The 20,536-nt window shown below is 37.7% G+C and overlaps 1 protein-coding gene across 12 annotated transcripts in view; it reads left to right on the forward strand.

Annotated features, from left to right (window-relative positions):
- The window catches only part of KLHL32 (kelch like family member 32), a 307,584-nt gene extending 287,626 nt beyond the window's left edge, over positions 1 to 19,958 (forward strand). For 11 of the 12 annotated variants that reach the window (XM_074187197.1, XM_074187199.1, XM_074187198.1 and 8 more), the window contains 3 exons: positions 1,002 to 1,194; positions 6,102 to 6,196; positions 15,637 to 19,958. In XM_074187197.1, the coding sequence (XP_074043298.1) occupies positions 1,002 to 1,194; positions 6,102 to 6,196; positions 15,637 to 15,798 (450 nt within the window). In that variant the 3' untranslated portion in view covers positions 15,799 to 19,958. Of the gene's footprint in view, positions 1 to 1,001; positions 1,195 to 6,101; positions 6,197 to 15,636 lie in introns of those variants that run through there. The other variant, XM_074187201.1, reaches the window with a different exon arrangement.
- Positions 19,959 to 20,536: the final 578 nt, after the last annotated feature.

The following is a 20,536-nucleotide window of genomic DNA, read 5'->3' on the forward strand; positions in this document are numbered from 1 at the left end:
GTTTATACGACTGTCTCCCACTCTGGGGCAATTATCAGACTCTTTCTGTGAAGTATGATTTACAACTTTATTTTATTTTTTGAGATGGTTTGGATCAGAAACCTATTTAGGAAAACTCTACCTTAGTCCTTTCTCTCACTCAAGTACCAGAACCAAATATAAGTGATAAATAATGTGCAGTACAATATCACACATTTTTAAAAAATATAGATATATTTAACAAACAAAATCTGTACCTAAAATTTCCCTTTTTCTAGTTTATCAGCAAAATGAATTCATAGCAATGTGAATAGAATTTTTAAATCCTCAGGGCAAGTTTGTTGCCAGATCAGTCCTTAACTCTTCTTTTCATTTACCCCCCCCCCAAAAAAAAAGTTAATTTTGGACAAAACCTTTTCCTTCTCCATCCAGGGAGTTCTTCAGTGGCCCTGGTCACAAAGAGAAAACATCTCAATCAGTGTTTTTGCACAGAATTTAGTTACTTAAATGGGTTAAGACAAACAGCTACCACACCAATTTGTGTTTTTACATAGTCACAAATGGACATTATTTCCATAGTCATTGAACTGTGTGAGAGTGTGTGTGTGTGTGTGTGTGTGTGTCTGTCTGTCTGTCTGTCTGTCGCTCTCTCTCTCTCTCTCTCTCTCTCAAAAGCCTTTAAAATAAGTGATATTTCAGTTTTGGCTTCTTATGTTTATTTTGGTTGGCCTGATGTCCTTAAGTTACATGACCCTTTGCCAGGGTTCATGTTGAGGCATGGGGATTGGGGAGAGGGAGTGACATATGAGGAAAGGGAAAATGTCTTAAATTCAATTCAAAACATTTTTTAAGCCCTGCCCTATGCAAGATACTTCTGTTAAGTGATGTGTACAAAGATGAAAACCAGTCTGGTCTCCACCTTAAAGGAACTTTATAATCAGAAAGCCTCCAGGGCTGGCTTTGCTATTCCCACCATGAAAGCATTTCTAACTGTTACATTTCTGCCTTGCTTTCATTTGCAGAATCAGTGGATCAGTCGAAGCCCCATGCCACAGAGAAGGGTGTACCACTCCATGGCTGCCGTCCAGAGGAAGCTGTATGTTCTTGGGGGCAATGACCTGGACTACAATAATGACCGCATCCTTGTGCGACATATAGATTCGTATAACATAGATACTGACCAGTGGACCCGCTGCAATTTCAACCTTTTAACTGGTAAGTACTTTTGATGTCATGACTGGAAAAAAAAATCTAAAACTTTTCAAGACAAGAATACATTTTTATTTTTTATTGATATTTTATTTTTCTAAATACATGTTATGAAAGTTTTTCAACATTCATTCATATGCATATATATATTTTTAAGTTACATAATTTCCTTCCACCGTCCCTTCTCACCCCCTTTCCCTCAGTGGTGAACATTTGTGTTAAATATGAATCATTTTTGGTGTGAGGAATTAGGATTAAGGAAAAGAAATACATAAGAGTTTTTTTTTTAAAAAAAGCAAATGTAGTGTTCATTAGATTCTGAGGGGTTTTTTGGTTTTGTTTTGTTTTTCTTCCTCTGGATGGGGATAACATTGTCCATAGCTGCTCTAATAAGGTTGTCCTATCTCTCTGAACTGCTGAGAGCAGATCATAGCTTTGATCATCTCACAATGTTGTTAATGTGTACATTGTTCTCTTGATTCTACTCCCTTCACTCAGCATCAGACCCAGTAAGTCATTCCATGCTTCTCTAGAGTCCAACCATTTATGGTTTCTTATAGAATAATATTATCCCATAGTATTCATAGATCATAACTTGTTCAGCCATTCCCCAATTGATGGGCATCCTCTCAATTTCCAATTCTTTGCCACTACAAAAAGAACTGCTATGAATATTTTGGAACATGAGTGACTTTTCCCTTTTTAAAAATTTTCTTCTGGATATATATATATATATATCTAGAATTAAAATTGCTGGGTCAAAGGGTATGAACAGATTTTTTGCTCTTTGGGCATAGTTTCATATTGCTCTCCAGAAAGGTTGTATCCATTCACTACTCTACCAGCAATGCATCAATGTCCCAATCCTTCTACAACCTCTCCAACATTGATCATTTTCCCTTTTTCTCATCTTACCCAATCTTAATAGATGTGAGATGATACCTCATAGTTGTTTTAATTTGCATTTCTCTATTCAGTAATGATTTGGGGGCCGGCTAGGTGGCGTAGTGGATAAAACACCAGCCTTGGAGTCAGGACTATCTGGATTCAAATCCGGTCTCAGACACTTAATAATTACCTAGCTGTGTGGCCTTGGGAAAGCCACTTAACCCCATTGCCTTGCAAAAAAAACAAACAAACTAAATAATGATTTGGAGAATTTTTTCATATGATATTTAGCTTTAATTTCTTCATTTGAAAACTCTTTATTCATGTCTTTTGACCATTTATCAATTGGGGAATGACTTGTAACCTTATAAATTTGATGCAGTTCTCTATATGTTTTAGAAATGAGATCTTTATCAGAACAACTGGTTGTGAGGATTGTTTCCTAGCTTTCTGCTTTCCTTCTAATTTTGGCAGCATTGATTTTATTAGTGCAAAAACCTTTTAAATTTAATATAGTTTAAATAATTCATTTTGCAATTTATAATGTAGTCTTATTTTTTGGTTGGTCATAAATTTCTCCCCTTTCCACAGATCTGATAGAGTATTTTGAAATGCATTTTAAAAAATTCTTATTATCTAATATAAATGAGTTTGATTCTAATAGTTAGAATAGAGATTGTTCACTCTTTAAAAAAAATTTTGAAGGGGAAGGTCTTCTTTAAATATCAAAGCTAGTAAAGCTAATGTTACTTGTGGAGTCTTTTTTTTATAATAATAGTAGAGAATTTTCAGTGTAGAAATTCCCTTTACTGATATAAACAATTCATCTGTCTTTTAAAGTCTTAAAGATTGCCTCTGGCACTGAGATAAGTGACATGCCCACAGCTAGCTTTTGTCATCAATCCACATTTTCTCAGCTCTAAGAATGCCCTTCTAGTCAGTTTTCTATGCTCGCAAGAATAATTCCTATCCCTTGTATATCATTTTTATATTTTTACTAAGTTTTAAAATATATTATCTAATTTGATTTACAGGATAACTATATAAAGTATTGTTATTCCCATTTTATGAATGAGAAAACTACAACTCATAGGGGTGATGTGACACGCCCAAGGTCACCCAGCTACTAAGTACTGGAGAAGGGATTTAAATGTGGTGTTTCCTGACTTCTGGTACAATGCTTCTTCCTTATGGAGTATCATCTTTGCTTCTCTATGTGGCTAAGAAATGCTCAAATGTGTCTTTGCTGGACCACATAAGTCCTTTACATTTTATAAATGAGGTAACAAAGATGTGTGGGATAAAAATCCACTTAAAAAAATATAGACTCCTCTGAACAAAAAAGAAAGCTTATTTTGGCTTTTTTCGAGAAAAGGGCACACTCTAAGTCTCACAAAGGTAGTGAAGATCAAGGAGCTGCCTCGGGGTGACAGTCAAGCAAGATTATATGGCCTAGCAGGATTCCCCCCCTCCCTAGCCCCCTCTCTTCCAACCGGATTGGTTAAGGTTTTCAAAATTACAATCTTTACATGAAAAATCTACCCGTAACAAAGAGAAGAATAAAATGTTTTCATAGTGTATTACCTCACCATCCAGATGGTGAGGGTATCAAAAGAAGATTTCTAGTGACCTTTTGTTGTCTTTCTACATGAATTAATGTCTGAGTATGCAAGGTCTTCTTGGTACTTAATCCTCAAACAAGAGGAGGCAGTCTACTGTTCTCCCAGTCTGTCATCAAATAGGTGGCTAACTAAGAATGCAAGGCCTCTTCTCTGGAAGTATTCCACTATTTCCCTCCCTAACAGAATCAGGAGGGTGTCTGGCTGGGATTGCAAGGCCCCCCTCCCTCTTTCTTCTAAGAATAGTCTAAGAGTAATAGTCTGTCTTTGTTTTAATGATTTTTAACCCTGAGAGGACTTCGCTATGAATATTAACTCTTAAGAGGGAATATTCCACTCAAAGAAGATTAGGGAGTGATATGAGTTAATGAACTCCCCCAAAGTGAGCCTTATTATTCCAGACTCAGGTTAAGTTCCACTAAATTATTTTTTTCTACTTCTTCCAACTATCTCCAATAGACAGAATGATCTGGACAAGGTTGTGGCTTTGTTTTTTGTTATTCCTGCCTTTTGTACTTCTGTGTTTAGCAATGTACTCAATGCTTTTGTTCTTGAGAAACATAGTGTTGCAGATATCTGCATCTTTTGGATAGTAGGTTTATAGACCCATTTAAAAAATTTCTCTCCAGCAATGAAGTATTATCATAATGAAAAGCTATGTATAATGTCCTAATTATTCTAAAATATATTATATTAAAGCATGGAAGGGAAGTCTAAAAATAGCATAGCTTTAAAGTAGAAAGTGTTTCCCGTCTTTGCATTTTTAAAACTTGAGTGGGTCAATATTTGGCAATGAAAAGGCGACTGGATTTCATAATTTTGGATTCAGATGACCTGAGATCAGATCTTGTCTCTTTGTGACCTTGAGCAAGTATCCTGCCCTTCTTTGGGTTTGATTTCTTCCTTTGCACATTGAAGGTTTTGCCCTTCGTGATCTCTAGGGTTCTAAACCCATAAGCTCAACTCTGTTAGTCTGTTTCCCTTAAATCATTTACAAAATTACAAACCAGCTTCCGGGACTTGTCAGGCAGCATTATCTTTTAATGCCTTTATAAAATGAAAGCCAGGTTCCCCAGAGGGCAAACACTCCCAATTCTTGGTGGTGAGGGGAGTGGTGGTGATAGCAGTTTTGATGTTTTCCTTTATTAGTTGGAAGTAGCATTTAGACTTTTGAGTTGATCTTCTATTTTTGGGCTTCATAAAAAATTATTTGAGTCCCACAAATGCAAAAATCGCTTCTTCTAAGTTAGCACAGTGGGACCTGAGACTCTTCAGTTCCCTGGATCTATGATTCTGACTGGCTTAGGATATGGTTTATTTATTGCTTCAGTCAATCCTTTGTCAGCCCATCAATAAAATGCAATCATCACATTCCCTGATGCCCTCTAGGGAAGATATGTTCTTGAGTTAGTCTGTCTTTAAAAACAAAACAAAACAAAACTTATAGCACTAAACTTGAGCCTAAATTATTTTGATGCATCAGCATTTAGTTTCTTCCAATTGTTTCTAGAAAGTTTACAAGCTGTTGTCTGAGTGTATGTTTACACACACATCCATATGATATGTATGTATATATATATTATATTAGAATTCTTTTATTTTTGTTTAATAGATAATATTCAATATAAGTTTGCATGTAATGTCTTTTTCACTGATTTTAATCTACTAATCAATAAGCATTTAATTACATATTTACTCCATATCAGGCACTGTGATAGGTGCTAAGGACACAAAAACAACCCCCCAAATAAATTTCTTTTTTTTTATCAAGGAGCTTTTGTCTTTGGGAATAAGAGGCATACCCTACAAATTTAACCATTTTCTTCCATTTGCATGTTCAGGAGACATTCCACATCTTAAAGATATGACAAAGAAATATTAATTGTTCCCGGTCATATAAGTTGCTTTACAGTTTGCATGGTTCCTTTTCTCAATGAAAATATATTACTACCATTATTTTATAGAAGAGGAGGCTGAGAGAGTGTGTGTTATCCAAGCTCTCGGAGCTAATAAATAGCTGAGCCAGGGCTCAAATTCAGGTCCCTTGATAACAACCCCAGTTTTTCCCCCTTCATGAATTTGATTGCTACCAATATAAATGCACATTCTTAGATGAAAACTCTTACTTAAATTACTTTTAAATCATTATACTAATAATTTATAATAATTATTTGCCCCATTTTTTACCCTTACATCCTTGCGCAGATTACGTACTTCCTGGTGGCTCAGTGTGTACACAGTAACTCTATCTTCTTCCTCCCGGGGCAGTGACCAGTGACTACCCACCTTCTCCCATTTCTGTTAAATCCACCAGGGTAAAGAAATTGCATCTTCCTGTGCCAAAAGGGTTAATTAAAAATATGCAGGTGGTGTATTTTACCCCCTCCTTCTTCCTTTTTGCTTTAGGTCAAAATGAATCTGGAGTTGCAGTCCATAATGGAAGAATCTATTTAGTTGGTGGCTATTCGATTTGGACAAATGAGCCTCTGGCGTGTATCCAGGTGGGTAGTTGAAGTTCCTTTTGAAGTCTCTTCAAGTAATTCAGAAAGGTGACTTCTTTTGCAGGGTTGTTTCTGAATGAGGAGAAACATTCCAGTAAAGAGAGAACCTGAGCGAGTGTGTGTGTGTGTGTGTGTGTGTGTGTGTGTGTGTGTGTGTGCACGTGCACTGTGTTGTGCCCCAGAAAGAAAAAGGGAATGAGCCTGGGGTGTGTGTGTCTATATGCATGTGAATATGTGAATATGCATGCGTGGATGTCTTCATATAGATATGTGATGTATATGAATGAGAGGGAGCCCCTCATCCCATTTTAAAATAATTAAAAAGGAAGTCTTTGTACTAGCTTTAAAATATTTACCATCCTTTTATGCATTTGTCATTTTGTTTCCTAAGTATCAGAACTGAAAATAATAGAATTCTTGTTGTTGGCCACCCAGCCTGCCTTGCTTTCCGGCAGCTGGGTCCCAGAGCTGTTCTGAGCAGCAAGTGGTTTGCCGTTGGCCAGCCCATCCCAAGCAGCATTGGCACAGGCCAGCCTTGGCGGCTCAAGCCCAGCACAGTGCTCAGCCTGTCTTTGGAAATGGTCCGAGATGCTGTGATTTCCATAGACAGGACCTGGTTTTTGTTTTTCTTTTTAATGTTTTTGGCCATTGTTTTCCAGTTCTAATTTATATGTTGTCTAACTGTTTGATATTTTCCCCTTCTAAACTCGAGTATCCTGTTGAAAGGAGAGTGTTTTGCTGAAATGAGGGTGGCAAAGATGCCCAGAACTTTGACTTGATTAGACATCAGGACACGAGGGAGGAGATTGAGGGCTCCCAGGGTTCTCAGCTGGGCCAGACAAGAGACGGCCTGATGAGAAGCTCCTGATTGGAGTGTCTAGAGTCTTTCTTATTCCATTAGGCATAAGCAGTCTGGGTTAGTTGTCTGAGGCTTCAAGCCCATGAGTAATCACCACCTGGACACGGTGGCTCAGCTTAGAGGCCTGCCACCAGAGACAAACACTTGGTGATTTCAGTGATGTCTGGTACAGCGGTGGCCTTTCTTATCTTCCACATGGGCTCTGGAGAGCTCTGAAGAACCTAAGGCTGCTGGTAGTGAGGCAGGGATAGCTTTGCAAGGTTAGAAGTTTATATTGCAAAGTACTGGGGGGAAAGAGGTGCAAGCTACGGAGGCCATTCAAAGTCAGTTTACAACTTTCCACCTGATCACCATCTTCCCTCTTCATCCCACCATGTCCAGCTATAGGGTCCAAACTTCTATCATTCCCTGCCTTGGCTGGCAGGTAGACCTTGGAAGCAGGTAAAACTTGGGGGGAACAGGTAGACCTGGTGGGGGGGGGCAGGTAGATCTCAGAGCTAGCCATCTGCCCAGCTGTTCTATATGGTCCACCTTTCCCCTCATCCTATTTTCTCCTTACTTAGGGAATAAGTAAAAGTCTTATCATGGGTTTTGTGAGATAGTATTATTTTATACATGTATTATACATTATCAGTATATATTCCTATGCAAACCCACACATACATGTGTATATGATTATATGTATGTTATATATAGATATACATGCATATCTAGATCTACATATACTCATAAACACATATTGACCTTTAGCTTTATTTAGACTCCTTGTGATTCTCAATCATTGGTTGCATATGGGAAAGCTTCCTTTCCTGGCCTCCACTCATACCTGTCTTACTTAACCTTCTGGTTTCTACCTTATCCCTTGAATCACATCTCTTGATTAACAAATTATCGTTCACATTAGAAATTAGACTTCCTCCTAGAGACGAATGGATATATTTTGAATTTGTTTCTGTTCCCATATTGTTTTCTCTAGAATGTAATCTTGAGAGCAGGGACAGTTCGATATTTGTCTTTGTGCCATCTCTCATTCCTGGCATAATGCTTGCATATAGAAGGTCCTTTAAAGTGATAGTTGAGTGAAATTTTATCTAGTTTATGTTTGGGTTTGTAACTCTTTGGTAGTATACTGTAGCCCATTTACACCAATTTCCATTACCCTTTGGGTGTCACCATACAAGTTTGATTCTGTGTAGAATATAATTTCATGATTCAGATTCTTTTCCTTGAAGAATATTGGGAAAAAAAGAATAATATTGATGCTAAAGAGATGGGGTTTTTTAAAAATGAAAATCATTGAAGGCATTACACAATTTCCTACATATATGTGGGAATGCATACATCTTTATCCTATACACCCTTTCTATTCAAATTTGAACCAACTGATTATCCACTTGTGATGCTCATTCAACATCTTTGTACTCATGGACCCACAATCCACCCTATGGGCTGTTCATCCAACTGTATAACATGAGACTAGAAGATGGCATAGTTCACTTGGATTTTACAGTGTAGCCAAGTAGGCCAAAGTTTCTTGAGTAATTATCTATTTAGTAGGCTCTTCAGTGTTTCAGGTCTTGATATAGTTAGTACAGTATTTTCTGTTAAATGAGCATCTGGGAGACAAGTACTAATATATGGGAAATCTCTTTTCATTTTGAGCTCTGTACACAATGTCCTTTATGAGACTGGCAAAGACCTTTATCAAACATACTTCCCTATGTTTAATTCATCTCTTCATAGTAATAACCTGAAATTTGTTAAACAAGGTAATTTTTTTTGTTATCTAGATTAAGGTATCTTGTTTTATTCTATCATATACAAGTGTTATCTTATTGGAAGACACATTATTGGAAGATTACATTAAAGAGGCCAGGAGTACCGAGTGAAATGCTTCTCTGTAGTTAATAAAGAATAAATACTTTGTTTATTTTATCATAAGATCTTAAATCATCTATACCTTTTCCTCAGTTTTGTGACTAGAAGAAGGTAGTCTCTTATAGAATAGATTGTAAAAAATTGACTGTTTCCTCCTCATATATTTTTATCTAGGATTCCCTGAATATTACCTTGCATTTTTATGTTTATATTTTGAATATTCAAAATGCATGCACTTTTTTTTATTTTTTTATTTTATTTTTTTGCACTCTTATACATATACATGGGATGTCGTAAAAATCTTGGGGCAGTTTAAAGTTTTGGGGACACTTGTGCATGTTTTTTTCTACAGAAGTACCTAAGTTCTCCGAGAGTAAAGACTGCTCCTACAATTCCTGTTGATTGATATAAAATCAATTGTATAAAATCAAGATTTCAAAGATGTGAAAGTCAGTATGTTGCTTGTTCCTTTGATGGACCTCTCAGCCCCTCGGTTGGGTACTGCCCAGACTGGGGGACTCTTGTCCATATTGTAGTGGCAGTCCTCCACGGAGGATCACCCAACACATTGGAGGCCTTCCACTGGATCTCTTGACATTGTCGGATACCAGTTTTTGTTCCTCTCATATTTTCCTAATCGTTTGGTTTTATTTAAATACCTTGAAAAACTCACTAATCAATACCCTCAAAATTGTTCTGTCTCCATTGTGGACCTCCTCTATGTAGATAAGGTCTGATCAAGTTTTTCTTATTTTTGTTTTCATTAGTGCTATTTCATGTGACTGACCCAGCTCCTATTTTCTTTGAGAGATGGAGTAATGGTTTACTCACCCTTATACTCCCCTATGTAGCCTAAAGGGGGCAGTGATATTAGAGAATAAATATTGTGTCTACACTCTAAGAAAGGAAGAAAAATCATTTATTCCAAACCTCCTTCCAGATTATTTATATTTTTTAGCTGTTGTCCTTCAATTTTGATCCTTATGTGCTCCAAGGATGATCTGACTTGTATTATCTCACTTCACTTTCTCTATACCTCTTGCCATTTTTCAAACTGATAGTCTATAATCTTTTATTATAATCTTCTTCGCCAAGATTTTACAAATTCTAAACAAGTGTTTACCTTGGCTGACCTTGCTTAAGAATGAGATAAAGTGTTTGTTGGTTAAGATGGTGTCTAGGAATTTGGGGCCTTTTTGTTTTGAAAATTGCTTTCCATAGGGTTAAACTTTAATGGAATTATTAGTGTTAATGTATATTCCTTTTACACATTTCTAATTTTTGTTATCAGAAGCTTGTTTAAATAAAATGTTTTAATTGAAAAATGTAATTTACTTTTATTCTAATTGACATTAAATTTGACTTAACTGGTTTCTGTCAGCCTTTTATTTTATTTTATTTTATTTTTTGGTGCTGTAGTTTGGTTTTTGGATATACCCAAAGTCCCCAACCTTTCTTGAATAAAATCATTAATGATACCTAATAGAGAATTTAGAGAAATACCACTACAATTCTTTGTAACCTAAACTCTGCACTTTTATAAGCAAGACTTTTCCAAACTTCTAAAATTTTTACTTTTATAAAATTTTTTTAAAATTCCCCTCTAGGGGCAGCTAGGTGGCATAGTAGATGAAGCACCGGCCCTGAGATCAGGACTACCTGGGTTCAAATCCAGTCTCAGACACTTAATAATTACCTAGCTGTGTGGCCTTGGGCAAGCCACTTAACCCCGTTTGCCTTGCAAAAACCTAAAAAAAAAAAAAAAATTCCCCTCTAGTGGAGAAGTGATATCTTAATTCCAAGGCCTTCTTGGCTAACCTTTCCAATACTGCTTACGCCTCTACACATTCTCATTGGCTCCCCAATCAAGGCAGGAAGATTCAAATAACTCGTTGCTACCCGTTGCCACTTCCAGGATCTTCCCCTTCCTCCATCACTTAGGAACCTCTCTTCCTTTCAGGCTCATGCTCTTCATATCTCTCACCCCTTCTCTGTAGTTCAATTCAGAATGGATCTTATGATGCTGAGGCCAAACTGTGGCCAAGGTCTTCCAGTTCACCTTTGCAGCATTTCTCCTTTTTTCCCCTTTTTTTCCCCCTCCAATAATGGTTGCCCTTCATTTTTGAAGACCATGATACCATGATAAACATGTGAATTGGACCTGAGTGAGGGGCTGAGCTAAGTCACCAGCCCGACTTTCTCCTCCAGAGGCATTTGGTCCAGTGGCCAGATATGAATCAGGATGCCTGATATGGCCCTGGATGCGAGGCAGTCAGGGTTAAATGACTTGCCCAGGGTCACACAGCTAGTAAGTGTTAAGTGCCTGGATTCAAACTCTTGTTCTCTTGACTCCAAGGTCGGTGCTCTAACACTGCCCCCCATGCAGTGCCACACTGGCGGGTCTGCTTGCCTCAAGACCCTCCCCATTCTGTTAAGCCACTGAAGTGATTGTCCTAATGTGAAAGTGTAGTGCAGCTAGGTGGTGCAGTGGATAGAGCATCGGCCCTGGAGTCAGGAGGACCTGAGTTCAAATTCTGACTCAGACACTAAATAATTACCTAGCTGTGTGGCCTTGGGCAAGTCACTTAACCCCATTGCCTTGCAAATACAAAAATAAAATAAAGTGCAAATCTGATCCTTACCTGATAAACTCTAGTGGCTTTCTATTGCCTCCAAGATTCAGTGCTTCAGAGCTTCTTCATAACTCAGTCCTCTCCTGCCTTCCCAGATTTCTTGCCCCATACCCCCCAAGGCGTCCTCTCCGGTTGGGTGATACCAGCCCCCGGCTGCCCCGTAAACATGACATTCCCATTCCTGGGTATTCTCTCTGGCCGACTCCAGGCCTGAAATGCTCTTCCTTCTAAACTTATTTTTCTTGCTTTCTTGGAGTCTGAAGATTCCACCTTTTCAGCAGGGGCACGACTGTTAGGCCCACTGGGCCATGTAAGGTCTGAGAAATCATTTAGATCTGGAAATGCCAAATTCACTGAATTTAGGAGCTTTTTAGGGGTGAATTAAATAAATTAGTTATAAATGTCCAAATGGCCCTTGGCAAAATAAAAGTTCCCCCATCCTTTATGTGTTTGGTACAATAAATGTTTATTGATCAATTAAGTTACTTTCATTCCTCCTGTCCCTGTCCATTTGGAGATTCTAAGGCCACAGGCCAAACCTCAACAGCACCAAGCTTGGTCAGGTCCATAAGACGGGAGGAGGGCTAGGTTTTGCCATCAGATGACTGACTGCTTCTAGGCTTGGGACTAGTGATTTAGCCTCTTGGTTCTTAATTTCCTCACCTATAGATCTAGAGGGCCAGACCAGGTGTCTCTCAAGCTCCTGCCAAACCTACATTTCTTATTCGTTCTTCTTCCCAGGTTACTCCCAAACGTTCACTGAAATCCAACAGACTAACCCAATTACCTGGTCCAAGCAAAGTGCTCCTGGTGATCACTGACAAGGAAGGAATGCCTGTCCTTCCCCTAGTTTGATCTAGGTGACTCTTTATCTAGACAGGCTGCTAGTGGCATCCTTGGTCTCAGGGGCAGGTGCAACAGAGGACATGGCCCGCTCCTACCACAAGGCCTGGGCCTATCAGTAATGAACCCGCAGGACAGACCCTTGAAGTCGTGTCCAGCAGATGTAGATGTGCTATGTTTATTTTTATGCAGGCATAGTGAATAATTGGCACGAAGCATTGATTCTAACCCATTCTGTCATCTATGAAGAAGAGCGTCCTGGGGAGCAGCTGCCCACGTGGACAAGTGATTAGTTTGCATTTCCAGCCACCTCCACCAGTCTTCATTTAGCCTCATTTCCTTTTGGCTAAGAGATGCTCTGCCAAATTGGCATCACCTCCCTGCAGATGCCTTTTTTTTAGCCAGCTAATATAAGAGGTGTTTTTTGTTTTGTTTTTTTGGAAGGGAAAATGCCAACTCTTCCTTTCCTCTGTGCTCCCAGATTAAATTCATACATCTGCCTAACATATGTAGTCTCTGTTGGCCCAGAGAGCCAGACAAAGGGTCTCTGACTGATTCCCGTAGCTTCTCTTTTAACTGTGGATTCTGACATCTTTCTGCCTTAAATCCTTCCCCTCGCTTAGAGGGGTGTTCTGCAGAGATCAGTGACCACCCCCAGCAAAGATGCTGTGCAAGTAAATGGAAGGGAGCGTTCCCTCCATTGGTGAAGCCTCCAGCCAAGGGATTAGTAGTGGTTTCATTTCTAAAGGAAAAAAAAGATCACCCAGCCCCAGCCCCATCAGGGATCGAGGTGCACCAAATCCTGCAAGGGCTGACTTTGTTTGCTCCAGATGTGAGAGCAAGGTCTACTTAGCTTGAGAAGAACCCATTTCTAGAGTGGGTCTCCTGAAAACTTAGATATGCAAAACTTACTTCTTTTCTTATAGAACTTTTCACAGACTTGAGATGTCTTCCAATTTAATGCGTAGTCTTTGGCTTCAGAGCCCTAGTGGACAAGGTGACCTACACATGTTCATTTAACAGTGATGGCAAGAAATGAGTTTGACAAGAACCTGGGATGGTGAGATGACAGGTGGGAAGGATGATTTTTGGGTGGGGGATATATTTTGCCATTTGACAAAGAGAATCATCCTAATGCTTTGGTTGCTAGACAATGGTTCTCCGTCAAATTGCAAATTCCTTAAGGGTAGGGACTGGCTTTTCTGTTTCTTTATATCCCCATTCTTAGCACAGTGGTTGATTCATAATAAACACTTGATGAATGTTTATTGATTGACTGATTCCTTTCTGTCATACAGAGTTCTAAGCTATTCATCCAGTTTAATATATATTAAGGGAGGGGGTCAAACAAATGTGAATAACTATGAATTTTTTTTAATTTAATTTTCCTGATAGAATTCTACCCTTCATGGAATACCTTTCTCCGGTTAATGAAATCAAATAAAGTCAGGAAAGTCCTCTACTCTATAAGTAGCATGAAGAGTCTGAGTGGATTCTTTGCTGGTGTCCCTTTGACCAGTTGTTATCTGTGCAACTTATTCTATAATGTATAGACTTACACTTTACAACTAGGATGACCCCAGCAATAAACAAAGCACATTGTCCTGAGACCTTAAAGACTGCTCTTCATGGGGATTACACCTGTTTGTGTGTGGCTGAACAATCCCTAACCTGTAGATCCTACAGCCTACGTCTTTGGTCAACAGCCACGTCGATGAGTTTTAGTTGTTTGGCCCCGAGGGTGATACAGAAGTCGACTCTGGGGGTCTGCTGCTGCCCACCCTTCCCCAAGTCTGTGCTTTGGGGTATGCTGCTAAGGACCCCATAGCATTTCTTCTCTTCCCTTTGTTTACTGTGCCCTCCTTGAAGCTCTTTAGGGCAGGGAAGCTGTGCAGGGGTATTTACAACTTTGTGACTCCTGGTTTTGATGAGGCCACAGAGCCTCATTAGTGTTGAGTAACTTTTGCCAGCAATGTAGCATATAGGTGCCATAAGTTATTGAGGAGTTGAATGCTTTAATTCTGTGTATTTTTAGTTCCTTTCTTACAAATATTCTCCAAAGCAGGTTTGTGTCAGAGAAGAGTTCTTAAAATGCCCCTGGTCCCACCCCAACCAATCCAGTAGGTTTTACTTAATGAACATTCCTAACCTAACTGTAGCATCAAGCCTGTTTTTGTCTCCCTGCCTTGGAAAAAAAGTCATCTCTGCATTTATTTACCTATGAACTTTTCACAGACCAAGACAGTCAGTTCATGTCTTAGTGACTACAATTAAGAGAATAGTGAAAAGATATACTCTTTATTTTGAGATGTGTTTGCTGAATTAAACTGTAAATCACTTTTTGTTGGAGGATAGTCAGGAAGAGCAAAACTTTTATTTAGTATCATTTTATTCCAGTGTTATCATGAATAAAAATATACTACATATGTAACTAATTTTCTTGCATATGTGTGGGCAACATGGTTGGTAAGTTTTTCCACATACACACACTATAAATTTGTATATATTCATACACACAAACATATAGTCAATAGATTGCTACATATGGAGTCTAGAAACTCTGGGTTCAAATATCTTTTTTAACACTAGTTTCATGACCATGGGCAAAAATATTTAACTCCTCTGAGCTGCAGGCAATTCCTTAAGATATATTAGATTGGAGAGACAGGTATTCTATCACACAATTCAATAAAATACCAGCCCACCACTTATAGTAATGCTTGTATACATGGTGCAGGCATCAGTGGTGCTGATGCTCCCAAGGAACTCTAGGCAGTTTCCTTCTCTGTATAACATAGATAATACCTATAGCACCTACCATAAAGGTTTTTAGTGAAGTTCAATTAAGAAAGTGTTCATTAAGTATCTTAAAAGCCTTGAAGCACTACATACATATCAGATCATCATCATCATGGAAAGAAAAGTGCAGAGAGGTCAGAGTGTTTCATACATTAATAAGGAAGGGGTAGAGCCTAAGGCACCAGTAGTCTTTTGAATGTCCAATTTTCTTTCCACTTTCTTTGTGTATTTTTGTCATCACAATATGAAATACAATATAGTGTCTACAAATACTGGTTGGTCAGAACTTTGAAGAATCAGATATCACACCTCACCCCCAAGGGAGGAACCAGGTTCCTACCATGTAAGATTTACTCCCCTATTACCATCTGTAAATTTTGGCAAGTATGATTTATTTTCCGAGTATTCAAGAGCTTTTCTCTCGGCAGGTTTTGGATGTTAGCAGAGAAGGCAAAGAAGAGGTGTTCTATGGACCTACGCTTCCTTTTGCTTCCAATGGAATCGCGGCATGCTTCCTTCCAGCTCCATATTTCACATGTCCTAACCTCCAAACCCTGCAAGTGCCTCACCACCGGATTGGCAATGTCTGAGCATCCCATATGTGCGGGTTGACACAAGGCGAGAGCAGGAGGAAGGAACACAAGTCACTGATGCTTGACTGTAGGGTTGTCTGTGGACATTGAGATGGGGAGGATCAGTGCTCAGTGCTTCCTTGTCTTCTTTTACACATCTGTCTTAAATTCAGATACATATTAGTTTAAAAAAATCATTTTCTAAAATACATTATTGAAAAACTCCTGTCAACTTTCTCTCTTTTATCACATGTCAGCATACCATATGGGACATGGATTTCTTTTTAAATCATGGTGTAGCTCAGTGACAACCTGTTACTCGCCTGTATGTGGCTCCATGTGTCTCAAATACATTCTCAACGTGTCCTTCCCAGCTAGTGTTGTCCAGGATTATACCATTCTATGTTAGCTGTGCAAATTTATTACTTGTTATTGGCATCACTGATTCAACAAAATAATGAATCTCCAGTATTAGACTTTTTACCACTTAAAAAACCCCACCCAAAACCTATTTCTTATCCCCATTCAGTAGAGGCTCTGTATTACTCTATGATAAATTTTTAAATGTCATATTTTATTCAAGGTAATCCAAGAATAATAGAATGGAAGAAGGCTGGAAGAAAACTCTGAATTCTTACCCTGTTTTACTCATTCTGTGACCTTGGGCAACAAGCATAACCTTTCTCAAATTTTCAGTTTCCTCATTGTTAAAGCAGGGTAATTATCTTCTCTTTCCATCCCAAAGGGATGTTTTGAAGAGGATACAAGCAGTGTGAAGTATTTTGACCTCTTAAGGGTAGAAAATATGTATTTTCTTTAATTACAAAATATTATTACTACTACTGTCTTCCAAATCAGGTAACTGAGCATAGGTAGTACAGATTCTTTTTATGTTTAAAAATAACCAGATCCAACTTGGAAAGTGTAAAAAATATGTAGGGAAATGTAAGCAATTCCCAAAATGAATTAGGATGAAGAGAGTTTACTCACTCCATCTATCACTAACCTTGTACAAATCCTTGCCTCAAGTAATAAGTAGGAAGCATCTCTCATTCAAACTCTGTTTAGAGAAAGATGACATTTAAAATCTTAAAAAAAATTGGTTTGCACTAATTACATACCATAAAGTGCTTTGACATAAATTTGAACCTAGAAAAGGCAGTTCTAACAATTTAAAAGTTTTCTTACTTTATTAAAGGTTATGTCAATCTTGAACACTTAGGGGATTCTTCTCCACCCTCTCCATCCATATTTTATTAGTAGTAGTTTTAATAATGAATTGGAAATCTCTTTTCACACCAGATTTGTATCCTTTATTTAAAAAAAAAATAAGACACTGCCTTCCCACTCCCACAAACCCTACTATTCAAATACCACATTTGAGGTGTAAATCCAGTAGGAAAAGGGAGAGTTAGTTTGATCTAACTATGAGCTAATTTGCCTTTATCCAGTTAAGATTTTACAATGACCCATTTTCCCCTATATATTTTAATTGCCCACTGATCCAAGACTTAATTTAATAGGACATTGACATTTTATTCCTATCACTATTTCCTGCACACTTGAGTTAAAGAAGTCATATACATAATGAATCAAATCCTCAATAACAGCAATTACTAAGGGCTGTCTGCTTCCTAAAAAAACACCAAAAGAAAAGAATTTTAAAACAAAAAAAAGTTTTAAGATACTAATCTTTTAAAAGACATCATATAGTAAGTGATCCACTAATATTTTGTTATTTTGGGGGAAGTAGGGAAAAAAGACACTATTTTAGAAAAAAACCAATCAAGTCAAAAGGCCTTATTAAGGGCACTTTGATAAGCACTGAGACTACAAATATGGGCAAAAAAAAAAGTCCCTTTTTTCAAGAAGTTCTGTCTAATATGAGAACAAGGGTGAGAGTAATGATTTAGTTTTACAGTTGCTCTTTAAAGAGAAACCCAGGACGTTTTGCCAAGCCCTAGATGGTAACAATAACTTTTCATCCTGCCCAGTTAAGTTACCAAAGAGTTCCAAAGGTGGAATAATGTTTCGGGGGAAATCTGAGCAAGATTCAAAATGAAATAAAAATAAAAGATTTGAAAAACAAAGGGGAGTTTAATGTTGAGCCTTCATTAATGGACATCTCAACAATCAAACAGCATGATCCCAAGAATCTAGCGAAGTAAGACTTTGCTATATGTCCCCTTCCCTCCCAGCTCAGGCCCAAGCCCCAGCAGATTTACTGGAGGGAAAACATGAATATCAATTGGCATTTACTGACATTGTTTCAAATGATCCAGGGCCATAGGAGGTGGGGAGACAAGCTTGCATTGCAAAGGCAAACCAGCCTAGGAAAATGGACAAATACATATAATGACAGACAAGGATCCTCTTGTATCACCAAAGCAAGCAAACAAAAAACTGTTGAGCTATGTAATGTCAGTTCAAGGATTTAAACTTGGTTCATATTCAAGTCTCCATAGGTATTTATTTAAAGTTTTTCTTCCATGATAGACTTTTTCTTTGGCTAAACAAGATTACAAAGTCTATTCACTTTCTACGTTTTATATCTAAAAATTCCTGAAATTCATAATGTTCCTTCACCCCAAATAGACGATGAACTATTTGGAAACAATCTTTGAAACAGCAAATTTGGGTTATGTGACCAAATGATTGCTCTGAAACATATAGCTATCTCTATAGAGATAGATAGGTATTTTCCATATATTTTCCTTTGGATGACATTATTAATCTTAAACTTTTTCATCTGCATAGCTTCTACTTTTTTGCATTCAAAATAAAAGGAAATTATAAAATTTGCAAAATCCTAGGGATTAAATTATGTAAAAGGAAGCCTATAACTTCTTATGCATTATACATGAATTCCACTCTCATTGGTTTTGCAATTTTGTGCTTAATATCTGAATTGAACTGAAGCCCACAGGTCAGCATCCAGCATCATGTTTTTGAGGTCAAGAGTCAGAAAAGTCTCTGTCATTGCATTCAGTGATGCACCTCTCTGTTGGAGACCTCAGGCACCTGGACAGTCTGTTTCTGAATATTTTCTTCAATTTCATGAATAAAAATTCTTTCCTTCATTTGTTCATCTGTTCATTTGTTTGTTGGTCCATTTGTTCATCCCTTCCTCCTCCCTCTGTTTCCCTCCTTCATTGTGTTTATTTCTCAACTACTGCAATAACTAGGCAACTACCAAGCTACTTTTGCCTTAAACATCATTTAAACAATATGAAGAGCTGATCATTGAAATTTCTGTAGATAAGGCCTGGGCCAGCATTTAGTATTGGGTTCAAAATTTATCACAGAAAGCTGACTAGGAATCAACCTATAAGTAACAGGTGTTGTATAGACAAAGTTTTCTTACATATATGCATTTGCAATGTATACATTTAGGTTTAAAATAGCCACATCCAGAATCTTCTGCCAAAGCACAATTCATAAAGACAATATTAGGAATAGCTGCCATCACAACATTTTAAGGAAAAAAATGTTCCTCATTTTACCTCCTTTTAATTGAGGATCTGATCTGTGTGTTACCAGTTGGATTACTCGGTTTTGACTGCTCCAGTTGCGTCTCCATTCTCCCCAGAATGGTTTTGAACAGGGATATCTTTTGGTGGGGGTGGCTCCTATTTGTCATTAGCCTTGAAGTTTGGGGTTTTAGATTTTGGGGAAATTATATATCCAAGAAAATTCATTCAAAGTGGAATTGGTGGATTTTAGTCAACTGTGATTTGCTAAAAAAAAAAAAACAGCATGAGAACTGGAAAGAGAAAGCACACATACACAGTTCTTTAGAAGCAACAGTTAACTCAAGAACTTAACTGTGCCCACTATATAACAGACACTGTTTCTGGCTGGGAGTATTAAGAAAAGATTAAAGAACTGGTCGAAATTGGAATATGGTGTAGAAGGGAGCCCTCTATTCTAATATACCCAATTTACTTGTTCCTGCCCAAGTAGAAAAAGTTTTACCCCAAAAGAAAAGATGAATCAAGGGAAAACAAATGGTCAAGGAGGAATTTGTTTAAACAGTGAATTAAATGTTGACCATCCTTCTGTTTTAGTAAAGAAGGATTTTTTTTTCAAGGAGGCACAGGCTGCCACAACTTTTATCAATTTGTTTTTTTTTTTAATGGAAGTTTCTTAATTAGATGTTAGTTAACATACACACTGAATCATGAGTAAATCTGAATGTCTAATAAAATTCTGCTATTCATTCATTATACTGATGTGCTTGTCTCATGTTTTATACTTTGCATTTGTGTTATCTTTACATAGCTGAAATTTAAAGCTGAATTTATCAATACCAAAAATAATGTATCTGACTTTTATGTGTATATTTATGTAGCATCAAAAGACTAGATTCTATAGTACTTGAATTCTTTCTAATCCTGTTCAAGAGGTATACTTTTCACTGAATTAATATGACAGAGAATTAAATAACTAATTCATTCCTACCTGGTAAGAGGGTATGAGATGGTATAGAAAGATTTTCATATTCCTCTTAATAGATTTCACATATACTGCTTTTTCACATCCTTCTTCCCATAAAGTTCATTCATTCTTAGTTTCCCATGTATCCTTATCAAATGTGAACAGAAAGGGAGACTCAAAAAGTGGCTTTCGCTATAAAATTAAAAGAGCCAGACAAAGCCTTGGACTTGGGAGTCAAGAAAACCTTGGACTTGCAAGCTTTGGCTCTGGCCAAGTCCCTTCATGTCTCTTGGTCCTTCTGAGGGAATTAATCTCTTTA

Source organism: Macrotis lagotis, chromosome 5, assembly GCF_037893015.1.
Source record: "Macrotis lagotis isolate mMagLag1 chromosome 5, bilby.v1.9.chrom.fasta, whole genome shotgun sequence".
NCBI classification, from domain to species: Eukaryota; Metazoa; Chordata; class Mammalia; order Peramelemorphia; family Peramelidae; genus Macrotis; species Macrotis lagotis.